The sequence below is a fragment of the Corapipo altera genome, unplaced genomic scaffold, assembly GCF_003945725.1.
Source record: "Corapipo altera isolate COAL_440 unplaced genomic scaffold, ASM394572v1 2b, whole genome shotgun sequence".
NCBI lineage: Eukaryota > Metazoa > Chordata > Aves > Passeriformes > Pipridae > Corapipo > Corapipo altera.
In genome coordinates, this window is record NW_020884874.1 from 18979514 (window position 1) to 18992240 (window position 12727).

General features: G+C 34.3%; 1 protein-coding gene across 1 annotated transcript in view; it reads left to right on the plus strand.

Annotated features, from left to right (window-relative positions):
- Nucleotides 1–11530, plus strand: part of ENPP3 (ectonucleotide pyrophosphatase/phosphodiesterase 3) — a 36088-nt gene extending 24558 nt beyond the window's left edge. The window contains exons 16-25 of the mRNA XM_027634173.1: nt 253–319; nt 1758–1845; nt 2594–2763; nt 2863–2911; nt 3665–3819; nt 5747–5882; nt 6388–6465; nt 7802–7934; nt 9492–9648; nt 11177–11530. Coding sequence (XP_027489974.1) covers nt 253–319; nt 1758–1845; nt 2594–2763; nt 2863–2911; nt 3665–3819; nt 5747–5882; nt 6388–6465; nt 7802–7934; nt 9492–9648; nt 11177–11350 — 1207 coding nt within the window. The 3' untranslated portion in view covers nt 11351–11530. The remainder of the gene's footprint in view (nt 1–252; nt 320–1757; nt 1846–2593; nt 2764–2862; nt 2912–3664; nt 3820–5746; nt 5883–6387; nt 6466–7801; nt 7935–9491; nt 9649–11176) is intronic.
- Nucleotides 11531–12727: the final 1197 nt, after the last annotated feature.

Sequence of the window (12727 nt, forward strand, 5' to 3'; positions counted from 1 at the left end):
TTATTTTGAAAACATTGTTTCACTGTAAACTTCTAACCACCTAGGATAATTTATTTCTGTCCATAGCAATTTCTCTTACAGGAGAAAGACATCTTCATAAAAATGAACACTGTAATGAGCAGTAAGTACTGCAATATTATGTCAGAGTCAGTTCTTAAGACATGATCCAGAGTCCAACGCTTCACAATGACTGTTATTAACTGGTTCTATTTGTGCTATTTTTATTTACACTCTGTGATGGTTTCTCCTTAGGGATGAAAGTTACACATTTTGTGATGGGGGTAACCATGGCTATAACAATGAATTTAAAAGTATGGAGGTAAGATGATTTCTATTCAAGTCTTACACTTTATTAAATACAAAATCATGGTTTGCTAGGTAAACCACCAGAGTACAGAATATATGATAGTTTTTACCGTGTACTTTTTCTTCTATATGATAGTTTTTACAGTGTGCTTTTTCTTCTATGTCAACAAGATATGTAAACTGTTAACGCACATTCTGCATCCACATATTTGTGTTGCCTTCCATCCGTGTGTACAAGGGCTACTTCACTGGGGTCCTGTAGTAAAACCTCTCCAGGCTTACCTTGGCTGCTGGGAGCCAGATAGACTACAGTAAATTAAGTACACCATGTTTAACTACGGGACACTGAATTCTTTTGTTATTTCATTCTTCTACCAAGACAATGACTGAAAAATCCCCATAGGCTCTGGGTGTTCACCTAAGCGTCTGAAAGCCTGTATACTTAAATAAGCCAAATCTCATTGTCTGTGCTTATCTTACAAGAGTTAATCATATCATCAGAACAAAAAAGTTAGTGTAGTTTCATCTAATTTTCATTTCTGTTTACAATGAAAATATTTTGAGGTCTTGAGCTTTTGATTTTTCATGTACTTTCTGTGATGTGAACCTTTAGATATTATCAAGCATGCCACTACATATTCTGTGTCCAAGAATCAAATTCTTCCAGATCTTCACAACTTTTTTTAAAACCAAATGTCAGTATACTGATCAGAATGACGCTGAATGTTTGTATGGAAAGAAAAGGTAAATTCTGGTTACCCTGGAAACGTTAATCATAGAAAACCTTATGCTGGTGGCACAATGACCAATGCAATTTTTTTCTTTATAAAGGAGCAAATGTCATCTTTCTAAAATAAGTTAAAAATTCCTTTTCTATTATGGAAACATAATATTGCTTTAGAACAGGTCATTGTCCTTTTTAGTCATGTTTCCTGTGTCTTATGGCAGAGAGCTTAGGAGGGTTATAAAGTAGTAGAAACTACTGTGAGGTTGTAAGTAGTATCAGTGTTTTGCTACAATGCTTGTAAACTCCAGCAAGGGTCATCCAGCTCTACATTATACCATTGGTGATAGAGAGGTAAGTCTTTGCTGATCTTGGAATGGGTCTCCACAGTTCTCTGCCGACTGCTTTAGCCATGGCTATAGACTCTTGAGTGACCCAAAGCCTTAAGAATGCAACGAGTTTTAAAAAAAAGCCCCCAAAACCCAAACAAGAGTCATTATATAGTTCAAAGTATCTTGCTAAATGAATTTGTGTTTTGCAATTTTCTTCAAATTATATGCAATGGCCAAAATTTGCCTTCTTTACCAGAACAATCCTGTATTTTTAACTTTTATGACTGCAGAAAGACTATTTTGTTTCATTGTCTTAGTTTCCATAAAATGCAACTGAACCATTTTTGAATTTGGATTCCTTTAGATGACCTTTTTTTTTTTTAATAATAATCTAGGCTATATTCTTAGCACATGGCCCAAGCTTTAAAGAGAAGACAGAAGTTGATGCTTTTGAAAACATTGAGGTTTACAATCTTATGTGTGGTGAGTAGAAACAATCCAGTACTTGAGATAATAAACTGCTTTCAAATACCAGTGTTATAAGTGCTAAAAGAAGAGTAACTAAAAATTCAGTGAATTCATTCAGAAATTAGATTTTTCCCACAAAACACTAAAGAAATGCTCTTATGCCTTCTGTACAGTGCTGAAATGTTAACTGCCAAAAGCAGTTCTGCTTTGAAGGTTTTTTCTGTTTGCAGAAGAATTCTATTCAAGAATCAGAGAGAACAATACCTACCATGTGGGCTTGCTGTTGAAATGATGCCTGCGGAATTGTGGGATAAGAATCTTGTAGCTTGTAATGTATGAGGGATAATTGCAGTTCTGGCAATGAGCAATTAGGAAGTATGTGCCTCAGGAAATATGTATTAAAGCATCACAGAAAAATGCAATAGGCTAGGATGCTTCACAGTATAACACAGTTGCAATCACATTTGTACTCCACATTAAATCATCTAAACTTGTGAATGTTATGGAAATATATAAAACTATACCAACAGTACTCAAGTCTATAATTACCAAATTTTGATGCAGTGGAAGATAGCAAAGAACCCCCCTACCTAGAAAATTGCAGGTTGATGGAAGTAGTTACCATCATAGTTTAGATAATGGAAAAAGCTATGTCTTCTACATTTAGAATGCATAGGAGGTGTGTAGAACTGCAAAGTGAGTGACTTTTGAAAATGCCATTTTAGTCTTAAAATATGTTTACAAATATCAAATGTTCCAACAGATTTGCTGCGTATAACACCAGCACCAAACAATGGAACACATGGCAGCTTGAATCACCTCTTAAAAAAACCTTTTTACAGTCCTTCACATCCAAAAGAAGAATCACCTCCTTCTTCATGTCAAGTTTCCAGTTTGATTCCTGAAGATGCATTGGGATGCACATGCATGCATGTAAATAGGGATTTCTGGTATCATTTTCAAGTGTGTTTTGCTTCCTTTGTTTTTTCTAAACTGTGGATTAATTCTGAATGATTCTCTTATACTTTACAGATACAAGAAGAAAAACTAAATGAGAGGTTAAATCTCACTACAGAAGAAAGTAAGTAACAAAATTGAAAAGTACATCAGTACTTTTAAATCTATACTTGGTTTATATTTTACGTAGTTGGTATCAGTGGGGATTTTTGCAATGTTAATTACAGTTGGAAGTGAAGTAGGAAAGCCAAGTCAGAAGCATATCTTTTTTCCTTTTTCCTTTGTGTTTCTTTAAAGAATGCCAATGGATACTGTTATAGAAACATATATATATAAGAATAGGGTCTGAATTCCATTAAAATCTTGGAAAAAATTATACAGGTTCCAGTGGTCTGTGGAGAAAATCTGAGTACCTACAGCCTACACGTTGTAACTCTTGTTTCCTACCTTGTATCCATAACTTTGTCTTTCTTTAATCAAAAATTCCCATAGATATTTTTATGTGCTTTTTTGTGGTTTCTGGAAATGTTAGGAAACATTGTAATGCTTCCTAGCCAAATAAGATGTCATTTTCACTGCACTCCAAGATAAGTTCAAAATATATATATTGGTATGAGATTTCAAAGAAACAAGAATTTAAAAATCTGATACATTGGCTTTTGTACATTAAACATAATAAGAAAACTATTTTCTACATTTTTTATTCCACTCATAAACTAAAAGCTTAAAGAAACACATATCCATGTTTTCTGGTGTTTTTTATTTCTATGTATTAAAGTTTTAATTTAAATTCTTTTCTCTTCTCTTCTCTCTGAAACCTTTGTGCCATCCAATATGTTAGAGAAGAATAAATCAATAATTATTGTTTAAATTTTAGTAAAGAAGGCAAGCTCGTATCATTTGCCATATGGGAGACCCAAAGTTCTTCAGAAGAAAAATGTATACTGCCTTCTTTCCCATCATCAGTATGTGAGTGGATACAGCTATGGTATCTGGATGCCACTGTGGACTGCATACACTGTGAATAAGCCTGTAGGTTATCATATATCTGTACTATTCTTAAATATATGATATAATGGTTTGAAAACGGGGTCTGTTCATCAGGAATCCTGGTTAAGTACTGATGGCCTAAGGCCCTTACGTCTGAAAACGAGAAGTGTCTTTGATATCATTTAAATTTCAGCTACCTTTAAATATAGTTTTAAAAAAGTGGGAATGGCCATTTTTTAGGGACACAAAAGGTATAGAACAATAGAGCTGCTGATAAGCTGGTTCCCTTCAGCCTGTTCTGTAAAAGGGATAATGCTGTCAACACAGTGCTCCAACTTGCCCATCAGTTCCTGAGGAAAAGCAGGCTTTTTGATTTCCAAAATCAGAAGCTTTTAAGCTTTCCTAAGAGTATCGTGATCTTTTTTCTATTTGGAAAAAAATTCGGAAAAAATTTCCTATTTCTTTTTCCAAACTCTTCAAGACAGTTTGTACTAATGCATATTTCTGTATGTTCTGCTTATTTGCTCTCTGTTACATGATATCATTTCTCAAAAAATGTAATTATAGTTGAATCAACCTCTCAGGGTTCAAGGATATGTGGCTCCAGAAGAAATTGTTTGAGTTTTCAGGGTCTGTAAACTAGTGGACATTCATGGGCTTATTTTCCCCCATAATTTGACCCTTTTTCTAAGTTGTCTTGAGGAAATAACTTCTACATTGATTTTCCTGTCTGAAGAGGTCTGTTACTGATGTCTATGAGATTTCTTATTTTATCAGCACAAATATGGGGAAATAAGAGACCATAGAAAAGTTAAAGCTGTTGTTTAATATCACAGCTTAATCATTAAGTTTAAAATAATAGTTTCTTCCATGACCCTGATCCATTAAGCTCGCCTTACTGATTTGGACACTATAAAGGACAAATTGATCAAATGAATTGGATATCAGATTTGTACTTGGATATACATTTGCTTGACAATGACGTGATGTGCTCAGGTGGCAAAGAAAGACTTTTGTATTATATATTTCATTCCATGTGATATATATGTTTTCAGTTAATATACAACCTGACCATAATATGGGCATCTGAAAGAATTTTGACAAAATAAAGTAAAAAATTTAAATCCAGGAGTACAAAGAGGCACAAGAAGAACATTCTTGTTTTTTATTTCTACTTGGTTTTAACCAATCAAAATAAACAATCTACTGAAAATCAATTTAGATGTTTATTCTGTTTATAAAGGTATAAAACAAATAAATAGGTTCAATTCTTACAAAAATTAAAATAAATTATATGCAATTTACATGTACAGGATGAAAAAGAAAATGACGGAAAAGCATATTCAGATTATTTAGTTAATGCTATCACAAAATTCTGAAAAAAAGGTTGTAGAAAAGGTTATAGGAACAAAAGTTAAGGTTATAGAAACAACTAAACACATCAGAATCACTTTTGACAAGATCTTATCTAGTGTGCATGTTAACATGTCTCAGTGAACTTAGTGAAACTAGCCAGTAAAATGTACCAAATTTACTATGAATTTCTTTAGATATAACTCTTCAGCAGCACAGATTCTTATGGAGACAGCATTCTCAGATGCTGAGATGATAGTGTCATTTTTGTATACTAACTGCTTTCCAGGAGGATGTGACATCAAGTTTGTGTTTCCAGAAATATGTAAAAGTGACAAATGAGTCAAACGTCATCTGTTTTTGCCTAAGGTATCACCTTATTTTGCTACTACAATTTTACATGCTGCATAAGGATTTCCCTGAATTACCTAAAAACAGAAGTAGAGGAAAAACACTATCCAGAAAACATTAGTATCCCTTACTTGCAGTGACCTGATTCACTATGAAAATAGGAGAGGATTCAATGAAGTCCATTCTAGAAAATTAAAACCATACAAAGCACTGGCTTAGCCACAGCCGTGGGTGTAATACCTTTTTATTTTTTTCCTTTTCACAGGAAAACACATCTTCTCTTCCTCCCACTGTTTCAGACTGTCTGCGGGCTGATGTTAGAATCCCGGCTGCTCAGAGCCAAAATTGTTCCAACTACCCAGAAGAGCTGACCTTCACCCGCAGTTTCCTCTATCCTCCCAGTGAGCATGGTTCTTTTTATAGCTAGACCTTAGAAAGTCTTAATCAGCTGGATGTGGGTTTATGTTTAAACATATACCCAAACACCAAAAAAAACTTCTTTTGGATCAGCATGTTGGGCAGAAAAAGGTTTCCAGTGTTTGCAGACTGACCAAAAGCAGGACAATTGCTACTTGTATCCAAATATTTTCAGTTTAGAACATTTAAGTTTTTCTTTAAAAAATGGAACAACTTGAACGTGATGAAAACTGGTTGGAAAGATGTAAAGGGTTAGAAGGAAGGGCTATGCCTTTTCCTCTGCATAAATATTAATTTCCTGTTGTCAAAGTTGATAATTATTATTTATTGAACAGATTGTACAAACAAATAAGGTGATATGTTTGCAGTAGGATCATACGCTCATGCTCAAATATAAAATGTAGTTGAATTACATATACCTGCAATTCTTAGTGATATATTGTCTTTGTATGGTATTCCATTCATTTATACTTTGGTCTTTCTATATAGACTTCAATTCATCTGCTGTTGAACAGTATGATGCCTTACTTACCAGCAATATTGTTCCCATGTATAGAGCTTTCAGAGGTAGGTTGCAAGATTTTTATTAATTATGATTAATTTTCTGTAATTCTGGGTTTGATAAAGCTATCACAAGGACTTAAAAACATTTATGCATGGCCTGCTGTATATCCAGATGTTGTGAAAATACATTTAAAACTTTTGAAAACTTTTGAAAAGAACACGTTTGCAATTTTGAAACACACTTACATGAGTTTTTTTTTTTTCTGTGTATAGTCCTGTCTGATCTCTGCTTAGATGTACCTGTTCACTTTTGAATTTTCTTTTCATCTACCAACATGAAATGATAGCTAGGAAACTCTCATAAAAATATCCCCTTGGGAAAATGCCCAAGGTGAATTAAAAATGGTACTTTTTCCTTTTGCAAAATCTCAAGAGAAGACAGAACACAATTTGTAAACAGTATCCTGATAAAGTGCCTGTTTCATCAAGCAGAAACTCAAATCAGATAATATTAATCTTGGAATATTATTTCTATAATAGATCTTTTAATTATACAAATGTAATAAGCTACATTAACTTTTCTAATCAAGCCTGACTCACATTTGTTTTTAATCACTGATAAGAAATTTTCTACAACTGCGTGTCATCCTGTTTTACTCTTAGGCCTAGGCTCATTTTCTTAGAAAAGAAATAAAAAGAGGAATTGTGTAAGGTAAAAGCTGGAGAAAAAGCAGTGATGTAACTAGCTTTCTAATGCATTCAGACCTCATTTAGATTATGAAAAATTTTTCCAAGTAAAACTATGAGAAATTCTCTAGACCATGAAGAAGAGGAAAATCAGTAGGAGATGCTCTCAATCCTCAAAACACATGTTCTTTTTTGCCATGCTAGTTATAAATATTTGAATAGCCTCACTAGTTTATATCTTACAAATTGTGTTTTCTCTAATGACATCTGTGAAATAGGCCAAGTTGTCTAGTGATATTAGATGTGAGTTCTGTAGAGTTAAACTGACTCTCAGGTGGTGAATATTTCCTCACAAAACCATTATCTCAGTTCCTACCAATTGTAATATACTAACAAATAGAGCAGAAATGAATGACCTCTCAGCTCTAGAATTGTAGCTCAATTTCAGATTGAATGCATTATATCTTCAGTTGTCCAATTTACCTTGCAGAACTATAATAGCATTTACTGTACCTCTTTCAATGGTGAGTGAGAATATGCCCCTTCTGATGAAATCCAAATTCTGATGAAATCAACAAAGAGTTGATTTTACAGGCAGTTTACTTCTGAATTTTTTATCATTATGGCAAAAAGAGAAATATGTTATTTTTCTTTAGTGGTGAAATTATTTCAAATTTATATTAATTATGCTTTTATTTTCTTTTAATGACAGAGATATGGGACTATTTCCATAATGTGCTTCTTCAGCAGTACGCTAGAGAAAGGAATGGTGTAAATGTTATCAGTGGACCAGTGTTTGATAACAATAATGATGGCCATTTTGATAGTCTTGATGAAATTAAGCAGTAAGTACACAAAAAAGCCAGAAGTCAAATTCTATATTATTTCCACTGTATTTCCACATAAGCAAGTTATTATTTAAAAGGAACAATAAACAAATATCATGGAGATATTATTTATATATATATATGGAATATTCTCTTTTTAATCCTACATCCACTATTACTCATAAACCAGCAAATACTCTTGCAAACAGATACACTACTGTAGAAGTTGAAGCTCCAGTAAAGAGCAAAAGTTTTGCAGATACATATGTATCTCCCTACACAGGCACAGATACAGACCTGTAATTAGTTTCCCAAGCTTTATGCCTTAGATTTTGGGCCTCTGCAACAGAAATACAAGAAGAATATATGTAATGTAATTATGCAGAAGACGTGCTTAGCCATAATTTTCTCACTTTCATGTTGTGCTTGCTCACGTATTTGTTGTTTTTTCCTTTGTATCCAACTGATGTGTTTTATCAAAGATCAGATTTCTGTGTTTGCCTTCACTGAATTGTATAACTGGGAATGCAAAATGTAGCATTCCTGAGAGGTACTTTTCATAGCTATGACTTACACAGCTCACTTCAACATCTGACATGTTTGAGGTACACATAAAAGATAAAGACTGATTATTTATGTTAGTGATAAGGACAAAGGGAAGTAAAAACAAAATTAGAACTACAACTTAGATTAAGGAAAATGCCTTGTGACAGTAAGAGCATTTATGGAGTAGAAAGGTGCTGACAAATCTGCACAGCTGAATCTGTCACTGGAGATGTTTTATTCAAGGCTAGACTTCATACCACATCTGTTAATAATGGTTTGAGAACAGGAAAATCAGCTCTACCACGCAGTAGGAGCATGGAAGGGAGGAGAAACTACAACTTCCTTCCAAGCAGAATGCTGTAATACCCAGCTGACTGCATAATGTTGCCTACAGTTTGGAATAAGCATGTTTTATTCAGCAGCATAATGATTTCAGTGATGGTGTTTTGTTGAATACTGAAGATACACAGAAAGCTTGGGAAGCGTTCAGCTCCTCATCAGTTTATACACAGAAGTGACCATGTTCACAGAATAGTCAGAAAAGGGTGGCAAAGACATTTTCAATTGGTTATCCTAAGCTGGTTTCTACAGTACATAGCCACAACTCATAATTCTGGCATTTCTTGGCATTTCTGGCAAGGAACCAGAAGTTAATTTTCTCATTACTCTTCTCCAATTCACAGGGTTGAAATTCTTAGTGTAATGAAGGGCAAATATGATGTTCTATCCTACCCCTTCCAGATGTAGATATCTCTGGTTTTGTAAAAATTAGTATTGACCTGTAAGCAGTCCTGTTGGTTTCAGTGGGACTGCTAGTAGCAGAAGGAATAATCTATGTGTGCATGCTGTTCATGAAATAGATAGTGAAGCTGCCTATCCCATCACGTATTTTTTTTCAACTATAAAAGAAATTTAGTCATATAGTATTGAAAGATCTATGCTGAGAAAAAGTCTATACATTGTTAATGGCATCAGTGGTTTTAATATTTGATAGTGCAATAAATGTCTTAATTGATGTTTATTTTGTAGGTATGTAAACAATACAGAAATCCCTGTCCCAACACATTACTTTGTGGTTCTGACTAGCTGCAAGAACAAGTCCTATACTCCACTGAACTGTTTAGGGTCCTTGGATGCTTCATCTTTTATCATTCCTCATCGACCTGACAACACTGAAAGCTGTGCTGTAAGTATAGTTCTATGCTCCTGTGTACCAATGAGCTTTGTGAACTGATTCCCATTGGAATCCAGTCATCAGGAGAATCTTTTTAATTAATTCATTCCAAATGGGTTGAGAGTGAGTTGAGAGTCAAAACAATGACTGGAAGAGCAAGAAGCTCCAGTAGAGGTAGCCTGAAACTAATCAGCTGATAGGAAGCAAAGAAGAAGAAAGGAAGGTTTGACAAGGTTTGACTTGGAAACACTGTCACCTAGAACAGCCAAGAACGGCAGTACAGGCAACAGGGTAATGAGATAGCTTTACGGAAGGTTATAGCATAAACTTACTCCAGAGATATCAGAGGACTTCAGTGTAGCTAGAAGAATTCCTTCAATCATTTGTTCCATCTCTATGAGAAATTGGACAGCAGGCATTTAGATGGATGGTTCTGCAGTTGAAATTCATACTTGGATTAAATAAAATCTATGCTTAGCACTAACAGTGTAAATCCCATGTTTTGTAGCAAACAAAATAAATTATCTGAGTCTAATATGTGTTGTTGTGCCAGCTGAGTATCTATTCTGCAAACTCTGGATTGCAGAAGGTTCCTTAACTCAGTGTGTGTATTACAGAGTCTCCAGACACAGTAATATAGCTGCATGGACTTGAATTGGCTCTCAAAGCCAGTTTTTAGTTTATTTATATCTTTGAACTCATAACTCAACACAGGTGCAAGTTTGTGCTATTTGGAAACAACTTCTGTCTCCTCATTTGTGGTGTGTGTAATCCACAACTTACCAGTGATCCTTTTGGTAGTTAAGAGTTGACTAACTGTACAAAATAAATAATTAGAATTAATTAGTTAGCCTTTATACTTTGGAAATTAACTGTTATTTCTAAAGTTTAGCAAAACCCCCCGAAATTGTTGCACTTCATATTCATTGTATCTTGCAGTAACATAAATTTTGTGAACCATTTGTGTTAGGAGCAGATATTATTAATGGAAAAGCAAATTACCATCTCTTTGCAAAAAAACCCCCTCTGTAGTAAAAGAGCTGAACAGTAACATTTTTGATTGATTAGTGGTTACATTTCCATTGTTTTCTCCATCTAGCTAGCAACTATTATTGCTGTACAACAATCAAGACTGAGCTGTTGTAAGGACTTTGTTCGGGTTGTCGGGTGCCTGTTGTTGGACTAGCCTGAGCGCTGCAGCTGATTTATACTGTAACTAAAACTATCCTTACTTGTGTGTTTAAAATATGACTCATATGTACTTAGTAGTTAAAGGTATACTTGCCATTTCAGCACAATTTGCTTCTTTGTGGTTTTAAAAATGGGGAGGTGGGAAGAGGAGACATCCATTTGATTCTGTTTAAATGAGATACCTAAAAGCAAGGCTATAAAGATGCCTAGGAAAACCCAAAAGAAGTTTTACCAACTGGAGGCCTTTAGCCTGTCAAACTAGTTCAAACACTGGTAATTGCCTAGCATCACCACCAAAAAACAGAGTGCCTTTTTTGTGTTTGAACATTGTTCTTGTTTGTTTTGACAGGAAAATAAGACGCTTTCCGAATGGGTTGAAGAAAGAATTCAGGCTCATTCTGCACGTGTTCGGGATGTGGAGTTGCTAACTGGGCTTGACTTTTACCAGGAAAGAAATGAACCCATCTCCGAGATCTTTAAGCTAAAGACATTTTTGCCAATATTTGAGACTGAAAATGACTGAGTACCTGTGAAAAAAGTGTCAGCACATAGAAGAAAGAAAATTTAAGTGATTTCACTTTTTTCTTTGCTAAAGTATGTGGGAAACATGACTCCAGCTCTCCTATAGGAAAACACACTTAGAGGAGCTAATTTCTTTTTTTAAATTTGTGTTTTTTGGTCAAGGGTTTTGTGCCAATAGAAATTGAATAAAAAATATGAATAAAAATTATGTAAAGTGAATTGAATCATCATTGTTGAGCCAGGCTTTCAAAATACAGATTATATTTTTATTATATAAAAATTAATATACAACATTATATAAAATACACAATATAAAATATTAACATAGATATTTTATTAGTCATGGGGAAAAAACCAAACCTGCAAAAGGACATATTTTATAATAGAGAGATGCCAGAATTGTAGACTGTATAGAAAATATTTCTATAATGGAATTGGAAAATGAAACAGTTTGAAAGGAGCATGTGTGATTTTTCCCTTGTTTATCACAGAGATTATGGTTATCTAATACTAGGATTCCCTTAAATGTTCTGAAGTTCTCTTTCTCACCTATTAATTCACATGAAAACATATTCAGCGTCACAAAAAGTTTGCATGTTGTGGAAATGTCTTCTGCAATCATTCTCTGTGTTTTCCACTTGGCTTAATTCATTATGCTGGTAATGTGAAGTTGGAGTAAATGAGCTATACTCTGTACCCTTCAGAAATCTTAAAGCATTCTGAACATGAAGAGGTAAAAGAAATGCTCTAGCCAGAAGAATTTTGTCTGGATGTTTACCTGTATTTTCAGTAATTTCCAAATGCCTGGTGACAAACTGTTTGTGTCTATTTTTAAGTAGTTAAACCTGAGATTAGAGCACCAAATTACTAGTAACATCCAAAACCAAACAAACAAAAAATCAGTATTCCTTTCTGTAGAGACTGTACACAGAGACTCTGTAACTCACACTGTGCTGTACACAGATTATTACTGAGGGTGGGTAAGCAGGACAAGACAGTGGAAATTCTCAGACTCTGCTATTATACAAATGTCACCCATTAATAGTGTTGAGCTGATTTACTCCACTGAAAATGCTGCTAAATATAGGTATGAATAACAGCAGATAATTGATCACTTGTGTTATTTGTGGGTACAGTGGGGGCATTTTAAAGAACTGTGTCAAAGACTGTTTCAATCTGTAACTAACTGTGTACTGAAGGAAGTATATCTGTTTAAAGAGGGAAACTTTAAAGTCTGCACAAAAAACCCAAACCCACTCCGGGACATTTTTTCCCCCCAAGTCTTGATCATTGTATGCCCACACATTCCAAACATAGTTTAGCAATATTGATCTTAAATCATGATGTGGGACCAAAGATTTTTATCTTTGGTTAAGCC